This window comes from Mauremys mutica, chromosome 5, assembly GCF_020497125.1.
Source record: "Mauremys mutica isolate MM-2020 ecotype Southern chromosome 5, ASM2049712v1, whole genome shotgun sequence".
Classification (NCBI taxonomy): Eukaryota; Metazoa; Chordata; order Testudines; family Geoemydidae; genus Mauremys; species Mauremys mutica.
In genome coordinates this window covers 95750480-95774001 of record NC_059076.1, presented here as the reverse complement: position 1 = coordinate 95774001, position 23522 = coordinate 95750480, and the positions used below count along the sequence as shown (strand labels likewise).

General features: G+C 43.9%; 1 protein-coding gene across 3 annotated transcripts in view; it reads left to right on the top strand.

Annotated features, from left to right (window-relative positions):
- The window catches only part of GABRB1 (gamma-aminobutyric acid type A receptor subunit beta1), a 228708-nt gene extending 214642 nt beyond the window's left edge, over positions 1 to 14066 (top strand). Inside the window, exons 6-11 of one of the 3 annotated variants that reach the window (XM_045017369.1) lie at positions 3286 to 3423; positions 3512 to 3664; positions 4939 to 5174; positions 6962 to 6964; positions 7436 to 7489; positions 13719 to 14066. In XM_045017369.1, the coding sequence (XP_044873304.1) occupies positions 3286 to 3423; positions 3512 to 3664; positions 4939 to 5174; positions 6962 to 6964; positions 7436 to 7489; positions 13719 to 14066 (932 nt within the window). Of the gene's footprint in view, positions 1 to 3285; positions 3424 to 3511; positions 3665 to 4938; positions 5181 to 6961; positions 6965 to 7435; positions 7490 to 13718 lie in introns of all 3 variants that reach the window. The other 2 variants (XM_045017371.1, XM_045017370.1) reach the window with 2 other exon arrangements.
- The last annotated feature ends 9456 nt before the right edge of the window (positions 14067 to 23522 follow it).

Below are 23522 nucleotides of genomic sequence, written 5' to 3'. Positions count from 1 at the left end.
CTCCCAGTAAGTGCAGACAAGCCCTTATTCATGACAGCAGTGCCATTGACACATCTATTGAAATGCATATATACCATAATGTAAGGCAATAACACAAGGTGAACCTCATCGCATTGAAACATGTATTGCTCACATACATCACATATTTAATACTGATATAAAAAGAGGCCCCAATCAGAATAAGGACTCTGAGTTATGATCCTATACAAACAAATAATAAAGTCCCTGTCCAATTACTGTATTATAGGCAGAGCCAATATCACTCCCTATTACGGTTGCCTGATGTTTCCCATTCAAAGACCCTGTTTTCAGTTTCTTATAACTTTGCAAAAAACTTTAAACAGTTGGGCTGAAATTTTCCATGCTGTATGTCTGCTTCAGGCTGAAAATCTTTGGAAAACTTCAGCTAACACAATTTGGCTGTTTGCAAGAATGAGATGAGGGTAAACACCTTTTGCCCATGTCAAAAAATTCTGGCAACTTCTTTGAAAAAGGGAATTGAAGTTTGGCAGGGGGTGGCCTTTGTGTCAGGGATGTGCCTTTTTCTGTCCCCATGGAAATTCACCCAAATGTGTCCACGTTATAAGCCAGTGGTTGGCAACCTCTGCCACATGGCTCGCCAGGGTAAGCACCCTGGCGGGCTGGGCCAGTTTGTTTACCTGCCGCGTCGGTGAGTTCGGCCGACCGCAGCTCTCACTGGCCGCAGTTTGCCGTCCCAGGCCAACGGGGGCGGTGGGAAGCGGCATGGCCAAGGGATGTGCTGGCTGCGGCTTCCTGCCTCCCCCATTGGCCTGGGACGGCGAACCGCGGCCAGTGGGAGCCGCGATCAGCCGAACCTGCCGACGCAGCAGATAAACTGTCCCGGCCCACCAGGGTGCTTACCCTAGCGAGCAGTGTGCCAGAGGTTGCCAACCCCTGTTATAAGCCTTTGAAAAATCTCAATTTGTACCAGTTCAAGGGAGACTTCTTAGATTTTAGCAGCTAGATTCCCCAAAGACACTGTCCACTGGGCTGCTGCAAGCTGTGCCAGGTCCATGTTAGGATACCAGAACTGAGAGCAGGGAGCCTCTCTCTCCAACGTGTGCAATGACACTCCACCACCACCATCTTGCAGGCCCAGGCAGCATGAAGGAGGAAGTTGCCTGTTCCAAATGCAGGGGGATTAGAGTGGTACAAGGGAGCCTCAGAATAGAGGCTGGGGTGGGGGAGGGAGGAGAGGAAAACTGGGAACAGAGTTGGGGTGAGGGGAGAGCCTGGGACTGGCTGGGCAAAGAACATGGAATTAAGAAGCAGTGGAGGGGGATGGAAGAAGTTGAGGAGAGAGGGGGAGACAGCTCTGATAAATAGCTGAGGTGCAAAGGGAGAACTACGACTGAGACAAGGAGTCAGGTAGCAGAGATTGGGGTTGAGGAGCCAGTAGGGATGCAGAAAGGGAGGTTAACCAGAGACCAGGATGATGAGAGAAGTAAATTGGAAGAGAAGCCAGGAGGAAGGAACTGGGGTTGGCCACGGGCAAGGAGAACGACACTGGTATTGGAACAATGAGACCAGAGAATTGAGACTGGTGCTTTCTGGACACACAGATGGGGGCCAGAATGAGAAGCCTGAGGAGTGGAGACTGATTGGCAGGACGAGGAAAATGAGACTGGGATGAGGAGCCAGGGTTGGGGAAGAGCGAGAATTGGTACAAGAGGTCACATAGGGGGCAAAAGAGTGTGACCACTAGAGCACATTCCCCTCCAGAGCCTGCAATGAAACCCAGGATTCCCAAATCTCACTGTCTCTCCACGATCAAGTACCTGTGAAATCCGCTGGCAAAATTTGTGTTTATCATTTTTTAATGCTGGTCCACATAGAGGTAGACAACTTATTATTGCCATCAGTTACTCCAGTAGCTCAATTGGCAGAGATCACCAGACTATTACCTCACACTAGGGATGTGAAATACCTAGGTTCATATCCCTGCTCCAAGCAAAAAAGGTTTTGGCCCAAAAAATTGCCCTGGCTCTAGCAATTATATAATATATATCACAAAAAAGTGCTATTGGTCGTGTTTCTTCCTCATTGTTCAGTGTGTAGCCTTAGGCCTTATTTACCTGCACACTATTCAAACCCTGCTCTGAAGACAGAGCTTTTCATTTCCTCCTAGGCTTTTCTATTGCACTCATCACTGTAGTATTTGAGTGCTTCACAAACAATTAATTTTCATGACTCCCCATAAGGTGGAGGGTATCATCTCCATTTTACAGATGAGGAACTGAGGCACAGAGATTAAAGTTAGAAAGGTGTCCACTAATCGTGAGATCCTAATTTAAGACACCTACGGCTTGTTTTTTCAGAGTACTTAGCTTATACAGCACTTTGTGTGTTCTAAGTACAGCTCCCATTCATGTCAGCTGTACATGTGAGAGCTCAGCACTTCCACAGATCAGACAAGATGTTTCAAGTTGGGTACTCAAAAAAATAAGGACACAGTTAGTGGTCACCTGTAAAAGGTTTGCTTTAAGAGACTTGACTGGCATCACACAAAACCCCTGTGCCAGAGGCAGGGATTCTCCCACATTCCCCTGCCTTAACCATGAGGCTGCCTTTTCTTGCCTCCTGTAATACCCAGCCTCATTCACCACACACCTTCCAACCTCCACAACAAAGGCAGGTGTCCTACAGACAGCCTCCTTCACTGCACAACCCTGATTCATTCCCAGAGCAGGTTCATCAAGTGCCTTAAATGAGGCATGGGTCCTATGTTAAATATAGTGATCATGTAAAGACTACATTATAATGCACAAGGGGACTAAACTATTTCCCAAACTATTCTCAGAAGTGGCTACACCATTTTTGATGAAGCTCTCCAAAAAAATTTTGCCTGAGGCAAACACCCAGCAACAAAATGTTAACCTGAACAATTAAAGTTTGGCAAAATTGTAAGTACTGAAAACAGGGTCTAGTGGGAAGTGTTGGGCAACCTTAATTACAAGCAATACTATCAGCTTCTCCTATAATTTTTCATCTTATTTCTGTATTTTTATTTATAATCTTCTGCATATCCATTCTCTTAGATATTGCCAATTACTAAAAAGAAAACAACGACTTGTGTGTAACTTGGAATTCATGTAACAGCACATTGAACTCATGATTCAAGTAGCTACATTTTTTAAAACAAGCACTTCAAACTGAGAATAAATAGATGATGGCTCCTTCCTCATTAAAAAGTGTGGCTTGGAAAACCAGCTGACCAAAAAACACCCAAACCAACAATAGTCAAATTGTGTTTCTTTGTTTTAGATGGATACACCACTGATGATATTGAGTTTTACTGGAATGGAGGGGAATCTGCAGTAACAGGAGTTAATAATATTGAGCTCCCACAGTTCTCAATTGTTGATTACAAGATGGTATCAAAAAAAGTGGAATTTACAACAGGTAAGCACTGACTAGCTCAAAAAGTGCACCTGACACAGAAGTATCAATGGCTGAAGTTTTCATAACGTCACTTTCATCCTTCTTTCAGGGGCATATCCTCGATTATCACTTAGTTTTCGGCTTAAACGAAATATTGGTTACTTCATTTTGCAAACCTACATGCCTTCCACGTTGATCACAATTCTATCGTGGGTATCTTTTTGGATCAACTATGATGCCTCTGCTGCAAGAGTTGCCCTAGGTAATTTATTTTCAAAGCTATTAAAGTGGCTTGAGTACTGAGTTGTGTAACTCATCATGGCCCCACAGTCAATGGGACTATGTTGATTTACAGTAACTGAAAATTTGACCTGATGCCAGTTCATATTGTGATACTATGCTACGTGCTACAATTTTACCTGAGCAATCTGAAAGGAGGGCCTCAGCCTGTTAGCATCGTTTATAAGGACTGTCTGTGGTTTAAGCCTATAATCTTTTCAAAGGCTAACTGCAGTAAATCATGTTGTCCCCAGTCTCATTTAATTGGAGCTCCTTATGACTGAATGAGTCTAGAGCTATTCTTTAGATATATTAATGGCCTGTGATTATAATAGAATAGAAAATGGTTTCATTCTCATAGACCAACATCAAAAATTAATCACATTGTGGTTAATAGATTACAAAGCCATGAGCTGGAAAAGTTTCACCTCATAGAATGAAGTAATCCCTTTGAAAAATAGTGAAGAGGCCTATTATGATGGCACCACCAACTTCCCTACACCAATGCCCATGATTCTGTTCTGGAGCCTCCATTTATCCCCTCAACTCTCTTATCCTCAGTCAATATTAGTCCTAATACCTTTCCTCTGGCTAGGATACTTACTCTGACTCCAAGAACACTGGTAAATTTAATTCCACTATAGGGATCAGGCAGAATGGCTACTTTAAGAATCAAGTTAGCAGTGTTCCCTCACCTGACAAGAGGAAGTGTCTTCTCCATAACATCCCTGTTCTGTAGTGACTACATCAGTCAGCACTGGAATGTGCCTTTGTAAACCACATATTCTTTGGAAAGGGTCTTAAGTATATTTAAAAAAAAATAAGCAGGGTAGGCTACTAATGAGACAGGCAACTGGAGAAGAATAGAGTGTTCAGGTAACTGATTGTCCCTCCTGCTATGGAAAAGGCAAGGGGGTTGGCCCAAATGCCTGCAGAGCATGCAATTTAATATGTCACTTAAGGCACCTGCTGTTTCAAATTTTCCACTTTCCACCTCACTGGCTCCCTTCACTACCAGTTTATGTACATAAACCTAGCATGTTACATAGAACATACTGTCTTGATTCCCGGTAATATTTTTTTTGCTAGATGACAAATGCATTCCCTTAATGGTTAGGAATCTCTCATTAAATAATTAAGCCAACTATGTCATAAACTCAATGGCAATGTGTTTGAGCAATGATGCAGCTTTTATGCCTTCAAAGTGACGAACAACGTGTCAGAGTTGCCTTATCAACATTTTTTTTAACTTCACAGGAATCACAACTGTGTTGACCATGACCACAATCAGCACTCATCTCAGGGAGACACTGCCAAAGATTCCCTATGTAAAGGCAATAGATATTTACCTAATGGGATGCTTTGTGTTTGTATTTCTGGCCTTGCTGGAATATGCCTTTGTAAACTACATATTCTTTGGGAAAGGCCCTCACCGTCAAAAAAAGGCAGCTGAGAAGGCTACTGATGAGAAGGGCAAACCAGAGATGAATAAAGTCCAGGTAATTGATTCAAGCTAATATTTCATATATTTTTATTTCTAATAGGGCAAGGCACCCATAAATGAAAGCATTAACAAATTTTTTCCAAAGAACTTAATATATAATAAGGGAATTACTGCAACTAAACTATAGTGCCTGTCTTCAACTAAAATATGGTGCCACATTGCTCTCAGTGCCAATGAACTCATCATCCTCACTGTACTACATGGCCAGATAAAAATACCTACCTACATTTATCTGTTGTCCAAAATCATACAGAGTGACCTATTATGCTACATGGAAATACAGTTCAGGACCCTGACACCCTACAGGTACTCCACAAAGTGTTACCCCTACACTGTTAAGGGCATAAGCCATCCCTTTATGGATTGTTCGCTGGAGATGCTGTTCATACCTATGCTGCTTTCAGATGAGATGAGGGGGAAAACAAGTTAATAGAGGCCAGTTTCAAATACTCACACCTCTGCTCAAACACCCCAAAGCTATTCTGATCCAGGTGGAAGGTGGATAGTAAGGATCCATGAAGAAAATAGAGAAGCACCTCTTCTCCAGCATCAGCCTTGGCTGTGTGGACCCTGGTACATGAGCAGATGACTCTGTAGGTGGTCCATGGAATGGAGGTAAGTTACATTTTTTCCTACAGATTTGGGGAGACAGGTTACATCTTGCTGAGGTTCACCAAAGCCAGTTTAAAACTTTCACTTTGATTGTAACTTGCAGAAATATTACAGAAATTAAGAACATCTGTATCAGACAATTGCTTAATTGAATTGCCTTTTGCACATACTCAACATATGCCTGTGACACATAAACATTTAAATTAATTGTTAAGGAGTTCTGTCAATTAATGATTTTGTTGTTGCATTGGTGACTGTAGACATACTGCATGCATGATCCCATAAGTATCCTTTTGGCTTGCAGTATGGAAAATATTGATGTTCTAAGGTGGGCTTTATCTTTCAGTTTTACATAGGAAGAATACATGATCAGAGCTGCAGGTTGGAAGCTAATGGGACTGGTGGAGCTGGAGTACCTCATCTGATCTCTAATCTACAGAATTTCCTCGTATCTTTCATATTTCAGTGGTGCCCTAATGGTCAGTACCAAAATACAGGAAGCTGCTTTCAGAGGGTGAGAGAAGAGCAGCAGTAAGTATGTAAAAATCACAAGGTGTGGCTTCCTCTACCATATTGACCCATGTCATATATCCATATACGTTACCACTGTAAACAACTGTGATGTACACGTAACAGTAGTTCTTCTCCTTTTCTCCAGGTTAATAGTGCTACTTATTTCTACCTGAGATGTGCCCTGGGTAAGGAGGATGAGTTTCTTCCTTCAGTAGATACTATGCTATTAGATATGCTGACAGACATGCAATGAACTGATTATGAAATTGAACCAGCACCTGGAAGACAAACTGGATGCAGATAATGACCATGTAATGTTCCACACATGATGTTTTTGCTTCCACAACCTGACAGAGGAGGACTCCAGGACCACCATAGTCCTACATCAATGTGCCATTTTTATTTTTTTATTTTAACATTTTTATACATGAAGGAAATTTTTTTATTCATTACAGATAAGCTCTCATGTTCTTGGTTCTATTTTTGATGATAAAATATTTTTAAATCCTTATATCTCCCTGTCCTCTTATTGTCTTTTCATGGAGAGCTAGTTATAACAGCCAAAGGTGTAACACACTTGTAGGGTCCCCATACACAAAAGTGTATGTTTCTATTTGCAGATGAATAACTGTTAAAAAAAAACTTCAAAAGGATGTCTCCCTTTGAAGCTCAGCTCATATTCTCATCACCATTCTCTGTCTACACTGCAACAGAAGACCCATGGCTGGCCTGGATCAGCTGACTTGGGCTGCAGGTCTATAAAATTGCTCTGTAGACCTCTGGGCTTGGACTGGAGCCTGGGCTCTGAGATCCCCATGCGGGGGGAGAGTCCCAGAGCCCAAATGTCTACACAGCAATATTATAGCCCCGCAGCCCAAACGCTGCAAGCCTGAGTCAGCTGACCCAGGCCAGCTGTGGCCATGCCACGGGTCTTTTATCACAGTGTAGGGGCAGATTGCAACACCTTTACACACTGACTATAATGTGAACTATTTTTGTGCCTAACTGCATATTATGGTCCTAAACTTTTGTCTCAGAACTCAAAGAAAAATGTATTACGTCCTTCAATCATTTACATGAAATGAAGTTTCTGAAGCTAGTCCTCTGACAATAAATTGCAATGAGAGAACCATATTGGGTTGTTCCTATAGATGTCCGGGTACCCTTTACAAGCCATCAGCAATATATTTTGCATATGTGTATTACTTGCAGCCAAAACTATTTTGCATTGTCTTTCAGTGTTGCTTAAAAGTCACGAAGCATGATACAGCATTCGTAATCCTCTAGATAAATGTACTAGCTTGAGTTTCTTTAATCTTTACTGAGCAGTCACCCCCAAGGGATTACTAATGAAGATTCATGCATATGCGGTCTATCGTGATTTAGGTCTCAAGCAGCTTCACTGAAGCTTTCTTAAAGTGAAAAACAGAGCAGACTAAAGAAATTGTAAATTCAGCCAAGACAAAAAGCAATGTTTTCACTATAAAGAAATGTTCATGGTACATCCTGCATATCCATTCAGGAGAGTAAGGGGGTGGGGTGTACTCACTCTCTCTTACAGGTGGGTGAAAGAGTGGGCAGGTAGAAACGTGGAGTGGACAGAGCTTTGGTTGCATCCCCACAACCTCTAGTATTCTGGCCAGCACAAATGTGCCTGTGCACCAGAGGATGTAGTCTGCACTAGGTATAGGGCTGGGATGTGTTCTCCAAAATTGAAAGGCAGATTGTGACCAAGTCAGAATCTGCTTCCTAGGCTGCTCTTGGGACCACACATTACCCCAGGCACAACCAAGCGTTGTCCGGTGTTAGGTCTTGGTGGTGGTAAGATTTTTTTATTTTTTTAACGAAACACTAAATCTACATAGTTTTAATTTGAAATTTATAACAAATATTTCCATCTAAAATTAATGTAGTCAGGGATTATCTGCAGTGTCGTCGTAGCCATGTTGGTACCAGGATATGTGAGACAAGTTGGCTGAGGTAATATCTTTTATTGGACCAACTTCTGTTGGTGGAAGGTACAAGCTTTTGAGCTACACAGAACTCTTCTTCAGGTCTGGGGATGGAAGCAGAGTGTCTGAGTTAAGATACTTTTAAGTAAAAGATTGCCTCACCTACCTACCTTGTCTCTCTGTAGTCAGGGGTGACAGTTCTGCAAACAAGCCTTTTTTGGAGGAGATTTCTTTTGGCGGTTGCCTATTTTTTCAAGATTCTTGTTATACCTCAGGAATTAAACGTCTGCTATACTTCTGATTTTTTTTTTAAACGGTATTTTGATCTGAAGTTTAGTACACCCTGAAATGACTATTAAAGACACAAGGGTCAAATCCTCTGATGACCTAGTTCCATATCATTCAATCAAAGATATATATATATAATCTTTCATTGAATGATATGATATATAAACTTATTTGCTTCTCTTTTGGATATTTTTCTTAGAAATCATCATAAACATTTTGCTATGAATTGTAAACCTATAATTCTAAAATGGTGAATTGTTTTGCTGATTTATTCAAATCAGCAAGCTTAAAATGATTTAAAAACTCATTTAAAAATGTAACAAGATCATAACACTTAAATTAAAGCACCAATTCATATGGCACTTGGCTTGCAAATATACTGTGAGCGTATATTAGTTTACAAGGAAGCACCCATATGAATCAATTTAAATTGTAAGCACTTACGAGTTATTTGTCTTTATAAGGAGAAGCTATAATAGCGTAACTTAATGATGCTTACACTACTGTTGCAACTGATTCTATATTACACAACTCAGAAACCCTTAATTTACATATAGGATTATACAGTAACAAACAGCCATGAGATACATGCCCTGTGAGGCTTTATTTCCCGGTTTAATATACATTCATATTTTTCCTCCCTCCAAAGGTTTTCTTGTGTCTAGTTCTCAGTCAGACTATTAGCTCCTTGGGACAGGGACTTTATCTTCCTTTTTGACTGAAAGTACCTTGCATAGGTTTTAGTGTCATCAGTTTGCAGATGACATTCAGCTGTATCTTCTCATTCAAATGATGCAGATCGCTTTCCTCAGTGTCTGGTTGAGACTGGGACATGGATGACAAACAGCTAGATGATGCTCAATCCAGATTAAACAGAAGTGACAGAGGGCTAGTGGAAGGAAGTGGAAGATATGGTAAAGGTTGTACCGTCCCCTTTTATTGAGGGTGGTTATCCACTACTTATCATTGTCTTCACAACTTGGGATTCTGATTAGATTTCCACTTATGGTTGGATGATCAGCCATTAAGACAGCCTTTCATCATTTGCCTCTGACCAGGAAGTTACAACTTATGATATTTCAAATAGACCTTGCTACTGTGTCACGCGAGGACTAGATTTCTGCAATGTGCTCAACTAGGGCCTATTTCTGAAACCCACTCAGAAGCAGAAGTTGGAGTAGGATAAGACAGCCTGATTGTTAAGCAGGTGATATACCTGCAGCCACATACCACTCCTGCTTTATGATCTGGACTAGCTTTTTGTGGATTTCTGGGTGGAGTTTAAGTGTTGGTTTTGCCTTACAGGAATTAAGCCCTACATGTCCTAGAACCTGTCTGAGAGACTGCTTCACTCTCCATGTCATACTACTGCAGTTAGTGGTGACTCTGAAGCAGAAGGCTCCTCTAGTAAAAACAGAGGGAGCTAGTGGCAGATCATTCTCTATGTAACTGTGTCCTGAACTTGCAGTTCACTCCTTAACTTGATCTGATACAGCCAGAACATGTTGCCCTTCGGGGAAAAGCCCATCATTTTTATGGAGGGGAGGAAATGGCATTTTTCTCACCATTTCTTCTTTAAAGAATATCATGGAGATTGCTGCTGGGTTTCATCTTTATTTATGTTGATAAATAATTGTTAATGGCAACTAGAGCCTCTTATTGGTTTTTGAAGAACAGGCAAAAATATAACTTCTCAGTTGGAAAAAAATTATACAAAGAAAATTAGATACCACCTTTGAAAAGACGTTTAAAATAATTGAGGCAAACTAACAGCATTGTGGACTAGTAGAATGTTATCACCCTTTCCCTCCTCTTCCCTCTCCCCCAGATCATATGGTCTCTCTTCACAACTCCAAAATTGGCTCCTAATTGTAATAGTTTAAAAATCACTTCTTTTTTAAACTACTAAATGCATAGAATTCCTGCCTGAGCCATCCATACTCTAATTTTTTACTCTTATATTTATAATGGATTTCTTGAAATAAGTAATTTCTGGATGACATTTCCTTAAGTCCAGACATAACCACTTTTCACTTTTGGTGGATTCTTCCTTCTCTGATATTTGCATCTCTTTCCTCCTTCAAGAAATTCCATGATGAAAAACAGAATCCAAAACTTCCAATTCTTTATGGCAACTTTATGGCTTAAAGTTGGGTAGGACAAGTAGTAATGGGCTTAATCTGCAACAAGGGAGATTTAGGTTAGATATCTATGGTCTAACTATACTGGGTACTTAAATACCAGAATAGGCTACCAGGGAAGGTTGTGGAATCCTCCCACTGGAGGTGTTTAAGAATGGGTTGAAAAAACACCTGTCAGGGATGATCTTGGTTTACTTGGTCCTGTCTCAGTACAAGGAGCTCTCGAGGTCCCTAAACTTCTATTATATGAGTATCTCGAGTCCTTGAGTCTTTTAAAAGTCAAGTATTTTAAGATGACTATGAAACATGATGGGAAGTCAATGCAGAAGAAGAAGAGGATGGATGGGGATGATGTGCCTTAATAATTTAAAGCTAGAAAGTAGTCATTCAGCCATAATTGCACTCCTGTGGATTTATCAAATACTGCACTCCAGCTAGGGAAAAGTCTTGCCTTGAGGTGATTACAGCATGAACAAATAACTTAGCATGACACTGGGAAAGAGTTTCACTTTGGAAATATTCTTCAAATAGTGATAAAATCATAATCTATAGCTACATGCAACAGGATCAGCTATTGAATGTAAACTTTAAAATTATATTTTAACATGTTAGAAAAGTCTAGGACGAGGATCCAAAAGAAAAACTGTGAGAACAGCATCCATTATTTAGAAACAATGCAAGAACTGATTGATAGCCTCTTTGTGCAACTGGTATTTCATAAGAGGTGTTTGAAGTTCCTAATAGAGGTTCACTGACCTTTCTATTGTGAGGCCCACACCTTAAAAAAAATAGATTTTCTTGGGGATACCTTTCCTTGACTTTAACTACTCCACAGACTGTGCACTGATTCACAACTACATGATACTTCTGCAGCAACTACAGCAATTGCTATCATGGAAAAATAATATTAAGGATATATTTAATGTATTTTGTTATCTTTTAATGACTGGAAATAAGCAAACCCAACACTGTGGACCGTTACCTACTGGCATCAATTATAAGACTCCCACTGAAGGCCAGGCCCTAAGTGACTAGCCAGTTCTCTGCAGACCACCAGATGTTGCGCCACAGATCACCAATAGTCCACTGACCAATTTGGGAGCCTCTGCCCTAATCTTTAGGAATATTGGAGTGACCTGTAGGAATTGAAGAAATGTGTTTCTGAGTGTTCCAAGGAAACAATGTAGGTTGGGTCCCTGGTCAATCAGTGGGAAGAGAATAGCTTTGATCTCAAAGCTGAAAGAAGAGATTTCAAAAATCGTATGTCTGATGTGTATTTCCTGAATGAATTAGGGTGGCCAGGTGTTCGTTTTTTAACCGAAAAGTCTGGTTGAAAAGGGGACCTGCTGGTGTCCAGTCAGATCTACTGACTGGACACCCAAAGTCTGGTTACTGCAGGCAGGAGAAGCAGGGAGGGGCTGAGTCATCACCCTTGCCAACCCCTACTCAGCCAAGGCCGCCTCCTACCTGCACTGAGCAGCTGCAGCTCCCAGCCCCAGCTCTGCAGGCAAGTCCCTCCCGACCCACTCAGGGAGTGGGGAGAGGGGAAAGGCAGTAAGCAATGGAAGGAGCGGGAAAGAGGAGCAAACAGGGGGCAGGACCTTGGGGGGAAGGGGTGGGGCAGGAGTGGAGTCTTGTCCTCAGGGAGAAGGTGCGGGGCATGGGAGGTTCTGGCACTCCTGTTGGAGTGTCTGGTTTTTAAATATTACAAAGTTGGCAATCCTAGAATGAATCCTTGTCTAATATGAACTATTACAGGAGATTTCTCAGATATTTATATTCCTGAGACTTTCCAAAATTAGGACATTATCCTGGAGAGGCCAAAAGCATTCCTACACCAACAGAAGTTTTACCACCCAGGAGTACATGCAAACTTGAGAAGGGTGAAGAGTGTGGGAGGGTGTCATTTGTGACTATTTTAGTGAGTATAAAATCAACTATTCAATTTGGCCCAGCTGCACTCCATTTTATTTGCTTTTCATTCACAACCAGGTTGGAAGGTGGCTTGCAAAGGACTATGTTACCAACATGAACAAGTGTTCTGAGGTGCATATACAGCTGTAGTATTTGTTATTTGTTCCAGAAGTTCTCACTCTGTTTGTAAATTTCTGGTCACCTAATCTGGGAGCAGCAACAATGCTATGTACTGTTGGTGACCAATCATAACAGCATAAATAATGAATATCAAATAAGTGAAAATACAGTTGAAACAACTAATTCAGCAACAGGTTGAAATGCATCCACATTAAACATCCATTGAACATATTAGTACATTTGTAAAACAAAACTGAAGTTTGTTCACGCTAATTCACACAGACAGCTCACCTGACCCATACATTGGCAGCCTATGTATTTTAATACCCAGACTTTAAATCTATGCAGGACAATATAAATTAATACTTATTTCTATCACTACAAAAGATGATTAATATGCATTCTGCTGGGGCTGGTTGATGAGATGCATCCATAGCCTGGGACATTTTTCCTGGGAAGGAAGCCCACTATCATGAACATAGCAACAGTAAGTTTTAGAAATGAGCACACAGCCCTGAAACTGTAAAGCAAACAAAGAGACAGAAAAATTGTATTTTCAGCATAAATGCATGACAATGCCAGGGTAACCTGACACCCTATGTTAAGTGGATGTCACATTTTTATAACAAAGATTGAGCCTTAAAGGTAAAACTAGCAGAATTTTAGTAAGGGGAGCAACTGTGCCCTATAATTGAATGAAGCAATCCCCAAAGCAAGATACTGTCTCATGATAAAATTTATTTAACCACTGAACAAGTCATTTCATCTTTAGCATCAGGCAGATGGGGAACAGTAACAATATCTTCAGGTAATACTTATTCTCTTTAATTGTATTGATGTTCTACCCTTTCTGATATTGTCGCTGCTCCTAAAGCAGCTTCCTCATTTGTAAAATCAAGTGAGATTTGCAAATTTGCAAGAGGAAAAAAATATGCTGATGCAATGATAACTAATTAGATAAATTATCTAAACTATATTCCTTTCTTGCCACAGGTTGATGCCCATGGAAACATTCTTCTTACGACTCTGGAATTACGAAATGAGATCAGCGGCTCAGAAGTGTTCACAGGTATCAGTGACCCAAGAGCCACCATGTATTCATATGACAGTGCCAGCATCCAGTATAGAAGACCCATCTCAAGCAGAGAACTCTACAGCAGAAGCACTTTGGACAGGCATATGGTTCATAAAAAGGGGAACTTACGGAGAAGGGCATCACAGCTCAGAGTCAAAATCCCAGATCTGACAGATGTTAATTCTATAGACAAATGGTCAAGGATGGTCTTTCCTATCACATTCATTATTTTCAATGTAGTTTATTGGCTTTACTATATCCACTAATGTATGCACTGATCATCTCATCCCTAGATTTATTTTCTTCCCTTCATTTTGTTAACTCTCCAGGACTGCAGTAGCCATAATGCTACATTTCCAAGGTAAGATACTCAGCCATTGAACAGTTCTTGTTTAAAAAAAAAACAAAAAACAATTTAACCATGTTCACTTCAGAAAACTACAGTGTCTACTCCAGCATATTATTATTAGAGATCTGTTCTCAAAGAGCAACTTCAACAAGGAAATAAGTGATATTCCTTTACTTATCCAAAAAAATTGTGCATCTTCCATGATCTTTTCCTACTTTTTTTTAATCTGGATTTTTTTAAGTTAAATAAAAGATTGTCTTATTTTCCACCACATTCTGGTAGAACACCACTTGTCAAACAAGGCTGTAATAGTGTCTCAAATTGGGCACTTGACAAGTTACAGCTTTCCAGCATAAACAGGACTCAAAGACACGTGGAAAAATACCTGTTGTAAAGACTGTATCTACTTTACATAAAGTACTATTCAAAAATGAGTACTTATGCTAGCGCTGGCCTTTGACAATGTTTGCAGGAAGTACCAGTCAAGGGTACATAAGTCCCAACTATTATTTTCCATAAAGCTAGAATTTTCAAAGGAGCATAAGGGAGCTAGGTGCCCAAATTAGGGTCGCTGGAACTGGAGGCCAGAGGGCCCTTGTTCCATCACTTTTAAAAGCTATGCACTCCCCCTTACAGCCAGTAAAAAGTGGGAGTGACAGAGGGAAGAGTTTCAGGGGGAAGAGCCGTGTGGGGGCGGGGCCATGGTTCAGGCACCAGTGGCTTCCCACTTCTAGGGAGCTTCCACCGCTCCTGGCCCAAATCCCATTGAAATTCTATCAGGCAAATGGCTGATCTGGTCTGACCTGGCACTCTGTTATTTCCATGAAGGAGTGAAGTAGAGAATCGAAAACAACGTTTTGTAATTTGGAATTTTGTAGTAAAAAAAATATTAAATGGATTAATTCTAGGTAGCTACTAACCATTCTACTAAAGGAATAGTCTAAACTGAGGGAGATTTTGCCTCATCTCTCCCTTTATTTAGGGATTGCTTCATATTTTCCCCCTTGTTTTACTTGGCTGCTTAGTACAACAGCTCTACTTCAGGAAGACAATGTATGTTAATCTTCCTTTTGTGATGGAAAAATTTCATCGTGTTTTTAGGAAAGCAAGATGCACAGGCTGAGCAATGCTGCATAACTATGAAGATTACGTCACCTGCCATTCATACTAATCAAAACAAATATTGAGATAAATACCACAGGTAGTTAAAAAGCGGGTGGCTAACAAAGATGACCCTTAATAGGAGCCAGCTAAAAGCTGATCTCCACTGAACTGGAATGGATTCGTATTCTCAATCTGGCGGCTTTACCACCAGTTGACATTATGTCATTTAGTATGGTTCTCGTTTTTTAGATTGCCTTGTCATTATTATTTTTTGACGTTCATCTTAAGGATCGACCCTTCTTCCAGTCCAGAGAACAGGCTCCTGTCCTGTGGCCCTCTGAGGAATTCCCCAGCTGCAGGAGAGGTATGGGTTATACACAGCCATAGATTACCGGGCAGAGAAGGGCCACATCAGAGGCAGAAGTGTCTGTAGCCTGCTATGCTAGAGCAATTCTGGACTGTGGAGGCAGCACTAAGTCAAAGTCGCCCTTGAGGCTACTGCAACCCCAGAGCATCCAAAATTCCAAGCACAGAGGTGGCCTAAAGTCACCTTTGCAATCAGTCCTCCTGGACTGCATCTTCTTTGTTGTGACTTCTGAGAGGTGCAGCACAATATCAGGCCCCAAACCTACATCTTACCCATCAACCACAAAAAAGCAGAACATGTAATTAGGGTTGCCAGGTGTCCAGTTTTCAAATGGAACGCCCGGTCAAAAAGGGACCCTGGCGGCGCCGGTCAGCACCACCAACCAGGCTGTTAAAAGTCTGGTCAGCAGTGCTGCGGGTCTAAGGCAGGCTAGTCCCTACCTGCTCTGACACCGCACTGTGCCCCGGAAACAGCCAGCAGGTCTGGCTCCTAGGTAGGGGGGCCATGGGCCTCCACACGCTGTCTCCACCGATCGCACCAGCTCTGCACTCCCATTGGCCGGGAACCACAGCCAATGGGAGCTGGGGGGCGGTGCCTGTGGGCAAGAGCAGCACACAGAGCCTCCTGTCCCCTTCCCCCTCCCCGTGTAGGAGCCTGACCTGCTGGCCATTTCTGGGGCGCAGCGCGGTGCCAGGATAGGTAGGGAGCCTGCCTTAGCCTCACTGTGCTGCAGATCAGGAGCCACCCAAGGTAAGCCCATGCCCCAACCTCAAGCCCCAGCCCTGAGCCCCCCCAAACCCAGAGCTCCCTCCCACACCCCAAACCACTTAGCCCCGGCCCCACCCCAGAGCCCACACCCCCAGCCCCGCCTCAACCCTGAGCCCCTGCCTGCACCCCCAACCGCTGCCCCAGCCCAGTGAAAGTGAGTGAGGGTGGGGGAGAACGAGCCACCGAGGGAGGGTGAATGTAGTGAGCGGGGCACAGGGCCTCGGGGAAGGGGTGGAGCTAGGGTGTTTGGTTTGTGCAGTTAGAAAGTTGGCAACCCGACATGTAATGGAGTCTCTGAAAGTAAAAATCCTAACTGTGGATGGCCTGGACTAGTTACTATTGCAACAGAAGAGCTTTGCTGAGTTTATTGTCGTTTTTACAGCAAAACACACACAAGACTAAAAAAAAAGGATGCAATCCAGTAAAACCTGACATTTTGTGCAAATTGATATCGATAAATACAGCCCAAATCAAAATATCACTTCTGATCATAAATATGAACTCTGTAGCCAGCCCCCCAGCCTAAAATAACTCCAGATGATTTTTTTAAACAGTGAAAGCTTGCATTGCCTTAGCAATGAGAAATGAAAATCAACATATAGTGCTTCCTTTCACCCAAAATTACAGACTTTAGCTGTGACAAGGTTGGGACTCACTATCACAGCGCCTCCTGCTAGTTGCTCCAGGAATTAGCTCAGTCCAGTGGAGCGCCCTCTCCTGGTGGTGTCCCACCCGTTGTCTCACCCTTGCTTGGCGCCTGAGCCCGTGTCACTCTTCAGCTTGTGGCATCCTCTTCTGGACTACTGCCCTCTGGCAGTGCCCCTTAGTCCATCCACATCCCCTTCCGGGGGGGGGGTTCAGCAGTCTCTCTACACCCCAGCCACCATGTCCAACCACACACCCCAAAGTCTAATCCCTCCAGTCAGGGATCTGGCATAGTCTGTGATGGCTGCTCCCCGCGGCCGATGGCAGGGTGTACTGCAAGGAGGGAAGGGTGGGGGACACAGGCCCGCCCACTACTCTGGGTCCCAACCCAGGGACCCTCTAGTGGCAGCCATCCTATCCTCCTTCTCTCCCTCCATCTGTCCACATCCCTGGGCCGCTTCCCCTTCGGCCCCTCGCACCGGCTACGCCCTTCCCCTCAGGGCCTGCAGCCTGGCAGACACCAGGCTGCGGGCCTGCCCAGCACTACACTGTCTCTGGTGCTAGTCTCCCCACTCTGGAGACAGTCAAAGGCCTGGGATAGACTGCCTGCTGCTGTTCTGGGCAGCCTTTATATATGGCTGAGCCTGGCCCTGATTGGCTGTCTCCAATCTGGGCCCCAATTGGCTCCCAAGCCTTTTTCTTATTGGTTGTTTATCTGCGCAGGCCCACTGGCCTGCTGCAGCCTAAATTCTCAGGGAGTGGGGCAGCCGCCCCACTACAAGCCAATACAGGGTTTTCAGGCTGTTTTGCTAAAGACTATTTTCATAGTAAGTATCAAGACTGCTTTGGGATGTGATAACATTCTATCAGTAAGGCATACAAAACACAGAAAAATTACGTGCTATCAGCGACATGTCTCGAAAATGTTTGAGTTAAGCTGAGGTACAGAGTGATAAAACATGGCTTTTCTTGTAAATCCAAAATGCACAAAACACAGGTACCACTGAATAATGCGTGGTGTTCAAATCAGACAAACATGTACTGAACCTAGTACAAGTACAACAGCAACTGCTACTTGCCATTTCCAAACCCCTCAGACTTCATTCTCTACTTTCTATAGACTTCATTTTTTTTTAATACAACACTATGTTTTGTAACATCCTGGCACACACAACATTAGAAATGTAGGGCTGGAAGGGACCTTGATTGCTCATCATGTCCAGCACCCTGCCCTGAGGCAGGACCAAGTATTCCTAGACAATCCCGGTCAAACCTCTTCCTAAAAACCTCCAGTGATGGGGATTCCACAACCTCCTTGGAAACCTATTCCAGTGCTTAACTACCCTTATAGTTAGCAAGTTTTTCCTAATATCTAACCTAAAATCTCCCTTGCCACAGATTAAGCCCGTTATTTCTTATCCTACCTTCTGTGAACCTGGAGAACAATTAATCATCATCCTTCTTTATAATTGCCCTTAATGTACTTGAAGATTTATCAGGTCCCCCCTCAATCTTCTTTCCTCAAGATTAAACATCTGGGTTTTTTAACCTTTCCTCATAAGTCAGGTTTTCCAAACATTTTATCGTTTTTGAAATTGGGTCGATTTTATAAACATCAATCTTTAGAAAGCAATTTTTTACAGTCGATCATGTATGTCCCCACTAAGCGCAGTAGGTTGGTGGAATGCATCCTCAATACCGTGACTAGCATCGACTCACAGAGTGGTGCACTGTGGGTAGCTATCCCACAGTGCCCACTGGAATTCTGGGTTAAGCTCCCAATACCTGATGGGGCAAAAACATTATCGTGGGTGATTTTGGGTACATGTCATCAGTTTCCCCATCCTCCCTCCCTCTCTGAAAGCAACGGCAAACAATCGTTCTGTGCCTTTTTTCCTGGGTTACCCATGCAGACGCCATAGCACGGCAAGCATGGAGCCCACTCAGCTCACCACTGCTGTTGTGAGCTTTGTAAACACCTCGCGCATTATCCTGCAGTATGTGCAGAACCTGGCTAGGAGACGCCAGAACGAGGATGATTGCGAGGAGGACATGGACACAGACATTCCTGAAAGCATGGGATGTGGCAATTCAGACATCATGGCAGCAGTGGGGCAGGTTGATACAGTGGCACGCCGATTCTGGGCCCAGCAAACAAGCACAGACTGGTGGGACTGCATAATGTTGCAGATACAGGATGATTCCCAGTGGCTGCGAAACTTTCGCATGAGTAAGGCCACTTTCATGGAACTGTGTGAGTTGCTTTCCCCCACCCTGAAGCACAGGAATACCAAGATGAGACCTGCCCTGACAGTTGAGAAGCGAGTGGCGATAGCCCTGTGGAAGCTTGCATCACCTGAGTGCTACCGGTCAGTCGGGAATCAATTCAGAGTGGGCAAATCTACCATGGGACTGCTGTGATCCAAGTAGCCAAGGCAATCAGTAACCTTCTGCTAGCAAGGGTAGTGACTCTGGGAAATGTGCAGATCATAGTGGATGGCTTTGCTGCAATGGAGTTCCCTAACTGTGGTGGGGTGATAGATGGAACACATACCCCTATCTTGGTACCAGACCACCTTGCCAATCAGTACATAAACCACAAGGGGTACTTCTCAATGGTGCTGCAAACACTGGTAGATCACAAGGGACGTTTCACCGACATCAACGTGGGATGGCAGGGAAAGGTGCATGACACTCACATCTTTAGGAACTCCAGGCTATTCAAACATCTGCAAAAAGGGACTTACTTCCCAGACCAGAAAATTAATGCTAAGGATGTTGAAATGCCAATAGTTATCCTTGGGGACCCAGCCTACCCCTTGCTCCCATGGCTCATGAAGCCATACACAGACAGCCTGGAAAGTAGTAAGAAGCAGTTCAACTATAGGCTGAGCAAGTGCAGAATGGTGGTAGAATGTGCCTTTGGATGTTTAAAAGCTCTCTGGCGCTGTTTGCTGACTAGGTTAGACCTCAGCGCAACCAATATTCCCATTGATATTGCTGCTTGCTGTGTGCTCCATAATATCTGTAAGAGTAAGGGGGAGACGTTTATGGCGGGGTGGGAGGTTGAGGCAAATCGCCTGGTGGCCGATTTTGAACAGTCAGACACCGGGACCATTAGAAGAGTACATCTAGGTGCACTGTGCATCAGAGAGGCTTTGAAAACCAGTTTCATGACTGGCCAGGCTACGGTGTGACAGTTTCTCCTTGATGCTAAACCGCTCCCTTTGAGGAATTTACTTCCCTGTAAGCCAATCCCCCTCCCCCTTCGACCACAGCTGGCAAAGGAAATAAAGTCCCTATTGTTTTGAATCCATGCATACTTTATTTATTTAAAAAAAGCGAGATCACTGACAAGGTAGCCTGGGCGGGGTGGGGGAGGAGGGAAGGACAAGGCCACATTGCTTATTATAACCACACTACAAATCAAAACTGTTTGAATGACAGCCTTCTGTTGCCTGGGCCATCCTCTCGAGTGGAGTGGCTGGCTGCCTGGAGCCTCCCCCGCCACGTTCTTGGGCATCTGGGTGAGGAGGACATGGAACTTGAGGAGGAGGGCAGGTGGTTATACAATGGATGCAGCGGCGGTCTGTGCTCTTGTTGCCTTTCCTGCAGCTCCATCAGATGCCTGATCATGCCCGTTGCTCTCCAAATTAGCCTCAGCATCTCCTCCTGTTTGTTCTGATCATGCTTACTGAATGCTTTCCTAGCCTCTGCCACCAAATGCCTCCATGCATTCAGCTGTGCCCTATCAGTGCCCTATCAGACTGCATGAGTTCAGAAAACATGTCATCGCGAGAGAATTTTTTTCACCTCCTAAACTGTGATAACCTCAGGACGGAGATGATACAGGGAGCATAGAAACATTTGCACCTGCAGGGGGGATAAAAAGGCTCAGGGAGGGCGGGGGCTTCGGGTGGCACAGCGCTCGGGGGGGTGAGGGCTTTGGGCGGCGCGGCGCTCGGGGGGGGCGGGGGCTTCGGGCGGTGCGGCGCTCGGGGGGGGCGGGGGCTTCGGGCAGCGCAGCGCTCTTTTTTTTTTTTGCTTGGGGCAGCAAAAAAGTTAGAGCCTGCCCTGACTGCATGGTCACCTGTGCTACTGAGCTTGCCACTCTGACCAAACAGGAAATGAAATTCAAAATTTCACAGGGCTTTTCCTGTGTACCTGGCTAGTGGATCAGAGTTGAAAGTGCTGTCCGGAGTGGTCAGATTGGAGCACTCTGGGATAGCTCCCGGAGTCCAATACCACAGAATTGCACAACGCTGTGTCTGCACTAGCCAGGTCCGGCTCCAGACCCCAGCGCGCCAAGCGCGCGCGTGGGGCGGCATTTTAACTGGAGGGCGGCAGGCGGGTCCGGCGGACCTTCCGCAGTCATGTCTGCGGGAGGTCCAACAGAGCCGCGGGACGACCGGACCTCCCACGGGCAAGACTGCGGCGGGTGCGCTGGTCCCGCGCCTCATGTGGACCTCCCACAGGCATGACTGCAGAAGCTCCACCGTAGGCGCGGGACCAGCGGCACGTCTGCGGGAGGTCCCGCGGAGGCGCGGGACCTGCGCCCGGCAGTGCGAGCGGCGCAGCACGCCGCCCTGCTTGGGGTGGCGGAATTCGTAGAGCCGCCCCTGGCACTAGCCCAAATTTGACCCAAGAAGGTCGATTTTAGCGCTGCCCCCCTCGCCGGAGATAGTACAGCAGTCAATTTTAAGAGCCCTTTAGGTTGACGGAACGGGGTTGGCTGTGTAGCCACATTACTTATAAAATTGACCTAACACAACTAAATTCGACCTAACCTCGTAGTGTAGAACAGGGCTAATTGTAGTACTTTGCTCTTCTCTAATTAATTTCATCTCGATTTCAGACCAATACTCCCATTTCTAAAGGTCAATTTGAATTCTAACCCTGTCTTCCAAAGTGCTAGCAACCCCTGCCAGCCTGGTGCCATCTGCAAATTTTATAAGCATACTATCCATTCCATTATCCAAGTCATTAATGAAAATATTAACTACTACGAGACTCAGGACAGACCCCTGTGGGACTCTGATAAATACATGCCCCAGTCTGACAGTGAACCATTGAACACTATTCTTTGAGTATGATCTTTCAGCCAGTTATGCACTCACCTAATAGTAATTTCATCTGGACCACATTTCCCTAGTTTATGAGGTTGTCATGTGGGACTAAGACATACAAGCTCCCCTCCTATCCACTAGGCCAATATCCCTGCCAAAGAAGTAACTAAGATGGCAAACTCCACCCTTCCCCAGGATGATTTGGGGAAATCTCTCTGAGAGTAACTTCAGAGTCCTCCTCCCCACCAGCACCCCCTAACGCAGGGAAGCATTCGTGCTGTTTGTTGTTAACAAATATTTAATCAGAAATGATGCAGATTTTTGCTCCCATGAACCAGTCATTTACATCTCATTTTTGCCATGGAAAGTAGCATTTTGCCAAATTAAAGTTCCTCAACATGTTCAAGCTAAGCAAAGCAGGGTACATGGTTTTAAAAAGGCAAGAATCTCTATTAATAAACAGAATTGCCCAATCAGTCTGTAGTCTCCTGTTTTAAAATATATATTTTAAAGTTCAACATAAAATAGAGCTGTCCTATGCAGCTGTAAGCTGGGTAACAGGTACCTGCTTGTGTCTGATCCTCTGTGTGTGGGCAAGGAGGCAGGCACACACAAGAGGCCTATCCACCCCTCTTTACACACCCTCAGGGATGGCATAGTCACAGTCTTTGCATTACATAAAGTACAGCTGTGTGAAGCTAGTTCCCATAGCCATTCATCACAATGACAGGCCTCATATTGCTAGGCACAAGGGGGAGCACATCTTGGGCCTTGTAACAAGATGGCTCAGTGACTGCACTCCTCCCGGGACAGTTACACCTCCATGCCAGGACTCAGGTGCAGCTGTGTCTGTGAAACACAATCAAGGCCTGGCTCTATGTGCTAGTCACCCTCTTGTATCATCAGACATTGCAAGGGATGTAAATATTACAGAATGTGTCCCAATACATGTTAAACAAAGAAGACATTCCATAATACATGTGAAATACGTACCATCAAAAAGGACAAAACAGAATTTTCACTGTTGATAACGTACCCAGCACGATCTCCAGCTGCATGTACAAAATAACTATAAATTCACATACATTGATTCATCAACTGCGAATCAATTAACACATCAACACAAAAAATTAGACTCCAACACCAATCCACCCTTCAAAAGGCCTGAGTTAGGCCTTACAACATGCGCTGAAAGTCATTTTTCAGATCTTTCAAACCAAGAAGAGAAAATGAATTCCAATGGAGAGCTCATCGCTGAGGACATCCTGTCTCCAGCCTCAAAGACAATCAAATCTAGGCACTATCAGATCAAGTGACCCAGCTAATATGAAGGGCCAAGCCTGGGGCATGAGGAGAGCATGAAGAGAAAGGAAGTTTGCAAGATACACAGGACTCAAACCATAAATCTAACTCAACACCTTAA